Source organism: Danio rerio, chromosome 7 (assembly GCF_052040795.2).
Source record: "Danio rerio strain M-AB ecotype USA chromosome 7, GRCz13ab, whole genome shotgun sequence".
NCBI classification, from domain to species: Eukaryota; Metazoa; Chordata; class Actinopteri; order Cypriniformes; family Danionidae; genus Danio; species Danio rerio.
The window spans coordinates 19,027,501-19,040,762 of NC_141027.1; the positions used below are offsets into that span (position 1 = coordinate 19,027,501).

Below are 13,262 nucleotides of genomic sequence, written 5' to 3' on the forward strand. Positions count from 1 at the left end.
TTAATAAATGTAATTTTGTTATTATTATTGTAAAATATTGCATTGTAAAAAAATGTGAATATTGTGGTGTTGAAGATGATTGTAGTAAAACAAATAAAATAATAGTAATAAGTAAAAAATGAGCATATTGTATGGAAAATTCAAAACTCTTCTGTGAGGGTCATCATCATCATAAAAAAAAATGTACTTAAAATTATTTAGTATAATAGTAATAATAATAATAATAATAGGCATTACTATATTTAGTATTTTTTGTGTAACATTTTATTAATTATTAATTAATACATTTCAATTTAATTAATTAAAAATACAAATCTTAAAATAAGTTTCTTATTGTTATTCTTTAAAATAATGTATCGTCTTAATGTTCAACCACTTATTTTAATGGGTTGCAAAAATCTCTAAAAGTACTTTAAAATAAATTTGAATAATTTTAAATTAATTAAATAAATTTACATAAAAAATAAATATAATAATGATGTTTTTTATCAAATTAATCTAATCATTAGTATTCAAATAACCTGTTTTTGTATTATAAATTATTAGTAATGTTGCATATGATGATAATGACAAAATCAAATCATATTAAAATTAACAATTCAAATTAAGTAGTTTAATAACAATAACATCAATTAAAAAAATAAAACAAAACATAAACCTACAATTCAAACTATTTTTATAATTAGCATTTTTGTTGTGTAATATTTTATGTATTTTCACAGTATGTCTTATAATATTTTTCTTCTGTAGAAAGCAGTTAAAAGCTTTTTTTAAAATTTTTTATGAACCATTTTAAGTTTAAAATTATTAGCCCCTTTTAGTTAATTCTTTTTCCGACTGTCTTCAGAACAAACCATCATTATTGCCTAATTACCCTAACCTGCCTAGTTCACCTAATTAACCCAGCTAAGCCTTTAAATGTCACTTTAAGCCTTTAAACTTTTCATCATGGCAAAGATTAAATAAATCAGTTATTAGAAATGAGTTATTAAAACTATTATGTTAAGAAATTAGTTTAGTTGTTAATTTCTTTATAGGAAATAAACAAATATATTAAATATATATATATATATATATATATATATATATATATATATATATATATATATATATATATATAAATATATTAAAAAAAAAAAAAAAATATATATATATATATATATATATATATATATATATATATATATATATATAAATAAAAACATAAATATATATATAATGACATTTGTGTGTGTGTGTGTGTGTGTGTGTGTGTGTGTGTGTGTGTGTGTGTGTGTGTGTGTGTGTGTGTGTGTGTGTGTGTATCAAATTAAGCAAATTAATAGTATATAAATAAACGCTCGCTCAGTGGTAAAGAAGGCCAGTCAAACACACTTTTCCTCTGGTCTCAACAGTTCCTCAGGATTTTGGTTATCTGTCTGAGAGCAGTGTGATCAGGGCGTCTGTGGACTTCATCACTGAAGCAGGAAGGAAAGGTGACTGTCTGTCCAGTGAGGAGGCTAACAGTGAAGTGTTTACTCTATTAATGCAATAATTATTGCTCAGGGCCGGAGTTCACTGCTCCTCAGCGGGTAAAGACACTGCTTTCAGCATTAGCTGCTGTGGGTGCAGATTTCCAGTATCCACCAGTCAACTGGAGCTCTGTCCTCTCTCCGCTCATGAGACTTGGTTTTGGTGAGATTCCTCCATTCAGCTTTTTCCTTCAACCATAATGCGTTGTGTGAATATTTAGATGGGAGTTCCCCAAATTGCAACTATAATATAGAATACTAAAACAAATGTAAATGAATGTATGTTAATATGTTGTAGGTGAGGAGGTGCAGCATTACTGTTTGGAGCTAGCCGCTAGTCAGACTCAGTCCTCCCAGAGTGCCTCACTCTTCCTGGGCGTCTGGCTTGTGCCTCCTTTGGTTCATAGCCTTAGTGTGAGTATCTGTTTCTCTCTGTCTAAAGGTTATCTCTACAGAATATTTAGTGTCTTAGTGCAAATGTTATTATGCCGATTTTACACTAGTAATTAAGTGACGTTTCAATACTTTTGAATTGAATTCTAATTAATAATTTACTAAGTTAATAATAAGTTAGTAATTAATAGTTTTTTTCTCTGTATTGTCTGTGGTGTGCAGCTGCGCACTAGAGCTCACCTGTACGAGAGTCTAAGCTGCTGGATGAAGCATGTGGCTGAAGACAAATTGCAGGTGTATGTGGACAGTCTGGCAGTCCAGCAGTTTGAGCCGCTCACTCGTCTTCAGCGTCTGTCCCTGTGTCTCTCCATCCTGCATGGCCTGTCCAGAGCCATGACTGCGCCAAACCCTCCCCAAAACTGCTGGAGTGTCCTGTGCTCCACCACTGAGAAGATCTACAACCTCCTGCCTGATTCTATACCTGTATGTTCTCGCTGTTTGACCTCTACAAACACCTTGGCTAAGGAATCACCATTGGCTTGTAAAGTTTTCAGTGTTCTCGCCAGACAGACTGACATATACACAGTATTTGAAGTCAGAATTATTAGAATTTCTGTTTAATGGAGAGATTTTTTTTCAACAATTTCTAAAGATAATAGTTTTAATAACTCATCCCTAATAACTGATTTATTTTATCTTTGCCAAGTCAGTTTGCTGTGACAGTACATAATATTTTACTAGATAATTTTTCAAGATGCTTCTAAACCACTTTAGGTGACATTTAAAGGCTTAACTAGGTTAATTAGGCAGGTTAGTATAAGTATGCAAGTCATTGTATAACAATGCTTTGTTCTGTAGACAAAAGGGGATAATAATTTTGACCCTAAAATGTTTTTTTTTTTTTTAATGAAGAACTGCTTTTATTCTAGCTGAAATAAAACAAATAAGACTTTCTCCAGATGAAAAATATATAGGTAATGCTGTGAAATTTTTTTTTGCTCTGTTAAACATCATTTCGAAAATAATTTAATAAATAAATAAAATCACTGGAGGGTTAATAATTCTGACTTCAAACTGTATATTTTTTTATTATATAAATGTATATGGAAACTATCTCCATTTTTTCAACTAAAGAAGGTTAAACTTGACAGACGAATGCACATGCTTAAGAAACAATGTACTGAGTATAAACTTAATTTCAGTCAGTGTGTTGTATTTATGACATCTGATGTCGTTATTTTGAAATATTTTGTGTTTTGATGCATGTGTTTAGCCTTTTTAAGTGTTATTTTTTTAAACTAAAGCTAAAAATAAAGACCATAAAATTAGTTTTAAAAAAAATAGTTGAATTCTCTGAGATTTATAAAAATTTTAAGTAGAGTCAAATGCGAGCTCGCGCAATATGTGCTCCCAATATGTGCGTGCACAAAAAGACGTACGGCACTATAAGCAGCTATGCTTCTCTTCACATTCAGACAATAATTTCTCTTTCGATCCTGCACAAAAAAAAATTCAATTTGGCTTGTTTCGGCTAAGTTGGGCCACTGTGTTTTTGGGCGCCGGTGTCTTCTTTGGCGATGAGTATTGGTGTGAAATGCTTTCTATTCAAGTGCTTGAACAAGTTACTGGTCGAGTTAAAAGCAGTAGAAAGTTATTTAGACTGCATTTCACTGCAATATTTTTGTTTTTACGCTCCATGAAATCAAATAAAGTACACATAAAGTTTCCACATAAAGTTTCCACATAAAGAAGCAGCCACTCTCGACAGCATTTCAGCTTGTTGTCTCCAGCTATTTAAAAGCGGATGCTCATTAACTGACGTTGCAGCGGAAAACTTGATTTAAAAGAAGCATTTATTTCTTCAAAACTATACTTGTAACGCAAGTAATGCAATTACATTGACTTTATTAACTGTAATCAAATTACACAAATTTAAAATGTAATTCGTTACATTACTGCGTTCCTCAAAAATGTAATTAGAATACAGTAATGCGTTACTGTGGTTTGCGTTACACCCAACTCTAGAGTCGAGTAATTAAATGACTTATTGAGTAATTAAGTTACTTTTCAACCAAAGTATTTACAAAGTAACTTGAATGCAATGTTAAAGTAAATGGTAATAAATTACTTTCATGAAGTAAATTGTCCAACACTGACAATATATAATGTCTTATTCTGTATTATTACACATTTTTCTAGAATACTTTATTCTGTTATAATTAACCGACTAGTTTATAATTTACTTATAAGCTTTTTAGAATTATTTTTATGAGGCTTAAGTTAAGCTTTTAACCAATGATTAGTCAGTCAACCATTAATATATTTTGATAGACTTAATAAGTCAATATTGCTTCTTGTTTGATGATTCGTCAGGCTTCGGAATATGAACCACATTGTCTGAATCTCAAACTGATTTGCTGAAATCTAAAATGGGCTTAAAATGTGTTTAAATGTGCAAGTGACTTAATTCCTAAATAGAGAGGTGCAGTGAAGCGAAGATATTTTAATAGTCAAACATGTTACCTATAATGTGAATATTTAGTGTGTTCTGCTGCTGATATTTCAATGTTTGTGTGTGTCTGTAGGCTGCTGAAGTGGCTCTGTATGAAGCCATGTGTTCTTGTCTATCTGAAATGAGCGACGCTGAAATTGACCGTATCGTCAAAGTCTCTGAGGTATAGTATACAGTAACTCTAATCTTTGTGATTTGTAGATTTTTATATCTGATTCTGTTTAACATGTATCTTAATTTTTCTGTTTGGAAGCTTATTATGCACTTAAAACTTCAAAACAGTAATGAAGGAGTAACTGAATAATAATATAATCAAAAGCATTTTCCACCATGTCACACCACATTATTAGTATCATTTTAAGGGTTGTTTCATAGAAGTGTTCCTCTTAATTTTGGTCAAAATTTAAACATATATTTATAAAATCATCATGTCAACAGAAGTATTTTGTGTCAGCAAGCACAGTAACCAATGAAATTGTTTTATTTGAGACACCAATAATGTGCCTCTTGTATTGAATCGATCCGTCATTAATTATAAAATTGGATCATATCAACACTACTCAATTACACTCAAAAAAGTGATTACTGCTGCTTGTTCAAACTACCTGTTTAAATTAAGCTGAAACAACACAATTCTTGTTATTTCTTTGACCAATTTATTTATTTTATGTTCAGTCCACTTAAATTTGTAAACCATTAACTTAAGCGTTTGTGCTGGGACAACGTGAAGGAAATGTGTTGGTCCAACTACCTGATTAAGGGATTTGTAGTTTCCAGCATTTTTTGCATGGGATTAAATTAAGAGAGGGATATGTTGACAGGAAAAGTAATTTCAGGTGTTTAGGGTTAATAGAAAGACTTGGTAGAGTTTAATCTTTACTCTAGTTTGAAGCTTCATGTAGTGCTTTGAGTTTTGAGATTACCACCTTGCAGAAGCACTCATGCTTTGGGTGTTGGTAGCTTAATTAGCAAATATGCAGTGTGTTGCTTTGCTCAGTGAGCAATAGCTGTCCTGAGATCAGTCTTAATGAACTGTAAATGTAACTCATAAAATATGCTTAAAAATGGCACTTTTGGTCTGTTTAGGAGAACTTCAAATAAAACTAAGAGTCTTTGAAATGTACGACACAACAGACATGCATGACATTATCAGACTTTTGAGTTTAAGTTAAATAAAAATACAAATGTATTTAAACTTTTATTTGATCAATTGATCTCAATTGCATTTAATTGTGTGAAAAGTTTTTTGTTGTTGCTGCTAAACAAGTTTATTGTATAAAAATCCTGCCCTCAATTAAATTGAGTTCATCCAATAAGTTATTTAGGTGTATAAAGAGTAATTATATTATTATATTAAATTAATAAACATTAAAATTATATTTTATTATTATTATATTATTATATTATTATTATTTTATTTTATTTATTTTTTTATTATATTTTTTATATATATTTAAAGTGTATATATAAAGTGAAATGTATAACTATTAGTGAAGTAAATATGATAAAGATGGAAATATTAGCTGTTGTTTTTTATTATTATTTATTTATGCATTTTGTTATTGTTATGAGCAAAATGTCATCTTAATAATGACTATTAACAAACATTCTATTAATATTCATTATCAATGTGTATTTGTCGGCTTTTAGAGGGAATGATAATGGGTTAAATACTTTAAAGGGCACCTATGATGAAGATCAACTTTTTTAGGCTGTTTGGACAGAACTGTCTGTAGGTATAGTGTGTCCACAGTCATATTGGGGTGGTAGAACACACATAGTTTTTTTTTTTTTTTCCTGATGTTAAAATAGCATCCAAATCCCCCCTTTTTGAGGCCGACCTCAACAGGAGTGCGGTTTCCCTGCCCACTGAATTGGTTGACAGCTGCGTATTAACATGTCTTCATAGTAATGCGTATAATCATATCAACAAGACAGGACGTGTGCAAAGCAACCGGGAATAAAGGATCTATTAAGCTGTCTGTGATCGTCAGTCGTCATCAAATGTGATCAGGAATGAGTTTTACAAGTTTAACACGTTTTTAAAACAGTGTATGTTTGTAATGAATCAGCGATTTACTTCAACTTTACTTCATCAGCACAGCCGCATAGTGTCAGTAAAATTATAAAAGAAGATGCTTCAATTCCAGTTTGTGGACGTTAAATCAGGTTAATTTTGTACATTAGCATAAAGGATATCCACACCGCAGTGGATATTAATGTGTATCCTGTCACATTTGCCGTGCAAAACCTGTGCAAAGCTAAACACATGCGCTGTCTGTCTGTGTGTGTGTGGGTCCGCTGTGTGCGTGAACTTTGTACTGACATTGTGTGTGACTCGTCAGTGCAACTCCACAACAAATACATCAAATAATCATTGGGAAAGTTCTTACTGTAATATCTCTTCCAAACGTTACATGAGATCTGCTTCCTTCATGACTGTCTGTTATCTGACACAGCCAGAGGCGGAGATTGAGGCAAACTCTGACAGGCACATGGGAATGGTGGGTGGGGAGGACTAGCATTAAAGGCACAGTACACGAAAACAGCTAAAAGATGCTCAGAGCTAATAATGACAAACTTCTGAAAGCTACAATAAATAATCTGATGGGAATTTTGAGCTGAAACTTTACAGCCACATTCTGGAGAAACAAAAAACAAATATTAAATCTGGAAAAAGGGGTAAACTAGGTGCCCGACAAAGGTTATCATCAAGAGTGATTGTTTAAAGGCATCTCTCCTGTAGATAGTTTTAATATTCTATTTGATGAATTCATTTGCATTATCAAACAATTCTCCCTTGAGGCTTCAGGGCTTAAAAGGATGCACAAATATATTTTTGAGGTCTAAATGTGTGGTTGATGTTCAGTAACGAGGCTCTTATTATGCCACATAATTTAATCCAGACCTTTTTTTCCAAATGTAAAGCATGTATTAAAGTGTTGAATGTTTACAGCAATAGCTATGCTTTCATGATAATTTATGATAATCACAATTCATGGCATGTGCAAAGGACAGCTTCTTCTGTTTAGTACTTTATGTAATGTTACAGCCAGTCCAGAGCAATTTACAAGTGAAATGAGTTGCTGGAAGGAACACTGAGCACTTAAACAAGGACATTTGAGCTGTGTTCAAAAGACATTTAAAATGAGCTGAAGCAACACAATTATTGATATTTTTGAAGACAACTTAATTGTTTTATGTTCAATCTACTTAAATGTGTAAAAACTAACAGGTTAACTTGATTCCTTTCCAAATCAATTGTGTGGAACCCTGCATTTTTTACTGTTTCCTCTGCTGGTGTGCTCCCTCTACAGGCTAATGTGGAAAAAACAGCCTTTATTCTGTCCTACCTCGTCTCTAAAGGAAGAGTGCCACTGCTCGGGCTTAATGATGTCATCAGTACTATACTACAGGTGGGCAGTAAGAGACCAATCAGCTGGCTTCTCCTCCAGGGCCTCCACCAATCACGCTTCGCCTCTGGTCCCAACACAGGTAAGAGAATAAAATGTAAAAAAAAAAAAAGGATTACTGTTCAAAATGTTTGGAGTAAGTACAATTTTTTTTTAACCTGTTAACTAGGACTTCACTAAATTAGTCAAATTTTCTGTGGTGGTGTTTTGAATTTTTTTTTTTTAAATTAAAATAGGATTTATCTGGGATAAATTCACGTCCCACAAAAATATTATGCTGTCACCCGTTTTCAATATTGATAATAATTAGAAATGTAACCTAGGCTACAAATCGGTATATTAAGAACGATTTTTAAAGGATAAGAAGATGATACTTTAAAAAAATCACATATAATGTAAACATTAGCCCCTTTCACACATACAGACCTTTCCGGAAAATTGCCGGCAATTTTCCGGAACGGTTGTATGTGTGAACAGGTCCTTTTTGAAAATACCGGTAAATTCGTTCTTTCTATTTTCCGGAAAGAGAAGTTGTAACATTACCGGCAATTTGCCGGAATGCTGCACTGTGTGAATGCAGAAGGAAGATTCCCGTAATAAGCGCGTGCACGTCTAGAACGTGCTGACGTGAGACGTCTGCTTTAGCCAATCACAACAGTCAGACGCATTTACGTCCGCGCGGTTTGTGAGGATAAAAGCCTTTGAATATTTTTCCAGACACATTTAGCTGCTAGAAGTTAGTCAGATCACGTTTGTATGTTCTTCTTAATGCCAACTGTGTAAATAATCATTGTTGAGATGCTTATGATAAGCCGTTGTTTGTTTACCTTCAAGCTTTGCGTGCGCATATGAGCGCCTGCACACGCAGATAATATGAACATCTCGACATGCGAAAGTGATCCTGTGAAAGTTGTTCACAATATTGATCATCCACAGAGTTTGTAATTTAGTCAAATGTTTACAAATACAAGCGCAGCCGTTTAAAGCTCACTTGTGGGGAATGATGTCAGAATTTACCGGTATTTTGGAATGGATGTGTGAATGCTCTTTTCCGGAAAAATTCCGTAACGTCCTCGCCTGTGTGAACAGCGCTTTTTTGAATATACCGGTAAAGTCGTTCCGGAAATTTTCCGGATATTTACTGGTATCACTGTGTGAAAGGGGCTATTATATTTAGCAGGCATGTTTAACAGTTTAGTTTCAGTTTGTTTTTGAATATTACTATTTAAATGAAGAAAATGTTATATATACAATATATACTTTTTACATATTTAAACTATATGCATACATACAAACATGCATAGAGTACATACTGTACATACACATATACACACATACATGTATTATATACACATGTATACATACATATGCAAATAAAGTGAATTAAACTGGAAATGTGTACCACAGGATGCATTAATGTATTTAATTCAGCTGGATAAAATGGCAATAAGCTGTAAAAAAAAAAGATGATAAAATACAGTTGCAAAAATGTTTTTCATTTGTTAAATTTGTAACAAAATTTAAATAAAAAAAACACAATTTTAATGTGATTTTAATTTTAATACAATTTTATCACATTTTTTATATATTTTAAAATGTAGTAGGTAAGCATTACACTTAGCAGGTATGTTTAACAGTATTACTATTTATTGAAGAAAATTGTATATATACTATTGTGTATTGTTGTAATTGTATTTTTACAGTACATCCAGAAAGAATTCATAGCACTTCACTTTTTCCACATTGTTTTATGTTATGGCCTCATTTCAAAATGGATTAAATTTATTTATTTCCTCAAAATTCTACACACAACACCCCATAATGACAATGTGATAAAAGATTTTTTTTTCAATTGTTGCAAATTTATTAAAAATAAAAAAGCTGAAAAATCACATGTACATAAGTATTCATAGCCTTTGCTAATAAGCCTCTGAGACAGGATTGCCTTGAGGCACAAGGCTGGGGAAGGTTACAGAAAAAAAATTTTCTGCTCTTAAAGTTCCAATGAGCCCAGTGGCCTCCATTATCCATAAGTAGAAGATGATTGGAACCACCAGGCCTCTTCCTAGAGCTGGCCGACCATCTAAGCTGAGTGATCGGGGGAAAAGGGCCTTAGTCAGGGAGGTGATCAATAACCTGATGGTCACTCTGAGCTCAAGCATTCTTCTGTGGAGAAAGGAAAACTTTACAGAAGGACAACCATCTGTGCAGCAATCCACCAATCAGGCCTGTATGGTAGAGTGGCCAGATGGAAGCCACTCCCTGCCTGGAATTTGCCCAAAGGCATCTGAAGGACTCTCAGACTATAAGAATCAAAATTCTCTGGTCTGATGAGACTAAAATTGAACTCTTTGGAGTGAATGTCAGATGTTACATTTGGAGAAAACCAGGCACCTCTCATCACCAGGCTAATACAATCCCTGCAGTGAAGCATGGTGATGACCTCAGACTGGGGCGATTGTTCATCTTTCAGCAGGACAATGACCCAAAGCACACCACCAAAATATCAATGGAGTGGCTTCACAACAACTCGGTGAATGCCTTTGAGTGGCCCAGCCAGAGCCCAGACCCCGACATCTCTGGAAAGATCTGAAAAGGGCTGTACACCATTGCTTCCCATCCAACCTGATAGAGATGGAGAGGTATTGCAAAGAGGAATGGGCAAAATTCCTAAAGACAGGTGTGCCAAGCTTGTGACATCATATTCAAATAGACTTGAAGCTGTAATTGCTGCCAAAGGTGCATCAACAAAGTATTGAGCAAAGGCTGTGAATACTGATGTACATGTGATTTTTCAGTTTTTTTATTCTTAATAAATTTGCAACCATTTAAGAAACTCTTTTTTTCACATTGTCATTATGGGCTATTGTGTGTAGAAGTTTGAGGAAATAAATGAATTTAATCCATAACATAAAAAAATGTTGAAAAAATAAATGAATTTAATCTGTAACATAAAAAAATTTGGAAAAAGTGAAGCGCTATACTTTCCAGATGCACTGTACATACATAAACAAATAGAGTGAATTTTACTGGAAAAGCATATCATAGGATGCCCTCATGTATTGAATTCAGCTGACTAAAATACCAGAAAGTCGTAAAAATGGCTTTTGCATTATTGGAATATATTCCTTTATTTTATTTGAATCAATTTCTTAATGGTGAAATACAGTTGCAATTTTTTTTTACAAAATTGAAAAAGAAATGCAAATCCTAATACTAATATTACAAAAAAATGACAATGTGTTAATTCATATCTAAGCTATTCTTGTTTAAAAAAATAACTTTAGTCTAATATAATTTGAATATATTGAATTGTTTTAAAAAGTAAAATAGAAAGTGTATTAAAATTAAAAAGTTCTAATGGAAAAAAATATTAAATAAGTTATGAACTAAAATTATGTGTTTTGTTAAACCAAAATATATTATTTGGTTTTCCTGAAAAATAAAATAATTATAAAAAATTATATTCTAAGGCTTCATCAATTTTGCCTCAAGGAAGCCAAGCATGTGCCCCAAAAGAAGAAGTTCAAATGAGGGTCTTTGATGAACTTGACTGATGATGTTTACTGGATGTTTCAGAAAGTGAGGTGTTTTGTTTGTTCTCAGGGGTCTCGAAACGTATGGAGTGGCTGCTGGAGTTAATGGGCCACATCAGAAATGTGGCATATGGATCTCCCTCTGTTAAATGTGTGGATGTTCTACAGGTATTTGCATTTCTTTACCCTCACTTTACAATCAGATGTGAGTGTGTCTATCTGAAGTGCAGTTACTGCTCTCTGAAAAGCATTTCTCTATACTTAAAGGTCTCATGAAGTGCTTTGAAATGTGTTATTTTATTTAAAGTTTGACGTAATCTGAAACATGAAGGGAGGGCGGGACATAGAGTAGCTTCTCCCCCTTTTTGGAAAACAGCCAATAGAATTTAGTTTTTATCACAGCTCTGCCAGTGAGAGTGGTTGAGCAAATAAGAAGCTTTCTGAAGGAGGCAGAACATGTCAGATACTAGACTGCATTTGATTGGTTAGAAGATTTGACGAGAACCTGAAGTATGAGGTGATGTCAAATTATCTGGTGTGTTTGTGTGTGTGCAGGGCACAGATTTCCTCCTCGGGGTGTTTGCAGCAGCAGTGGTGTCCTGGGCTGATCATGGTGGTCCTCTTCTAGTGGGCATCAGGGCTCTGTGGTTCCCCTGGCCTCAGTCAGCAGAGCTCTGCCATGGCCTTTATGCCAACCCTGAGGACACTGAGCTGCCAGTGGCATCATGCCTGCTGGCAATCCCATATAGTATAAGGAAACTGCTGGACAAAGAGCCCTGGAAGTCCCAGTCACAGAAGGTATGGCATGTTTTCTCAAATTTCAGTCGATATTGATTATCACAATTAATAAGAAATCAATTCTTTTTCACATTTAAAAGACATTTTTTCTCCTCAGTAAGAGTTGTAGAAACCAGACAGTAAAATGTTTACTAGACTACTGCTGTACGTATTTTCAAAACGTGGGTCTGAGTCTAAAATCTGAGTTTTGTTAACATGTAACATGAAGTAAATTTCTGTTCAGTAAAAAAGTTATTTTACAGTATATGGTAAATTGTTAATATCAGGGTTACCACAATTCTTGAAAGTACTTAAAACTACTTGGATTTCAGACGTACAATTATTAGCCCCCCTTTTAATTTTTTTTTCTTTTTAAATATTTTCCAAACTATGTTTAACAAAGCAAGGACATTTTCCTAATATATTTTTTTTTCTGGAGAAAGTCTTATTTGTTTTATTTTAACTATTAAAAAAACAGTTTTGAATTTTTTAAACACCATTTTAACAAAAAACATTTTTAGCCCCTTTAAGCTATATTTTTTCCGACAGTCTTCAGAACAAACCATCGCTTTACAATAACTTGCCTAATTACCCTAACCTGCCTTATCAACCTAGTTAAGCCTTTAAATGTCAGCCTTTAAAAAGCCTTTTAATGTTTAGGCTGTATAGAAGTGTCTTAAAAAAATATCTAGTCAAATATTATTTACTGTCACCATGGTAAAGATAAAATAAATCAGTTATTAGTGATGATTTATTAAAACTATTATGTTTAGAAATGTGTTGAAAAAAATCTTCTCTCCGTTAAACAGAATTTAGGGGAAAAAATAAACAGGGCCAGACAGATAATAAGTAGGGCCAGACAGAATCTGCGGACATTTTTTTGCTCTTTCTGTGCAGAATTTTGGTAAAAATCTGTGGATTTATGCGGAATGATTTTGGTAGTATCATAACTAAAACCTTAATAAATTAAACAAAAAGTAATACATTTTTAACGTGTATTTAATGTTTACAATGCAAATCCAGTTAGATCAATTTTATTTTGTAAACAGGGCAAGTCCCTTAAATAATATCTCTACTAAAAGACAGAAAATATTAATTTACAAACTGTATTGTAAATAAG

The 13,262-nt window shown here is 32.9% G+C and overlaps 1 protein-coding gene across 2 annotated transcripts in view; it reads left to right on the forward strand.

Annotated features, from left to right (window-relative positions):
* The window catches only part of focad (focadhesin), a 101,613-nt gene that overhangs the window by 86,936 nt on the left and 1,415 nt on the right, over positions 1 to 13,262 (forward strand). For both annotated transcript variants that reach the window (NM_001423838.2, XM_087258572.1), the window contains 8 exon segments: positions 1,395 to 1,475; positions 1,546 to 1,674; positions 1,810 to 1,925; positions 2,127 to 2,387; positions 4,490 to 4,579; positions 7,734 to 7,911; positions 11,436 to 11,533; positions 11,921 to 12,163. In NM_001423838.2, coding sequence (NP_001410767.2) covers positions 1,395 to 1,475; positions 1,546 to 1,674; positions 1,810 to 1,925; positions 2,127 to 2,387; positions 4,490 to 4,579; positions 7,734 to 7,911; positions 11,436 to 11,533; positions 11,921 to 12,163 — 1,196 coding nt within the window.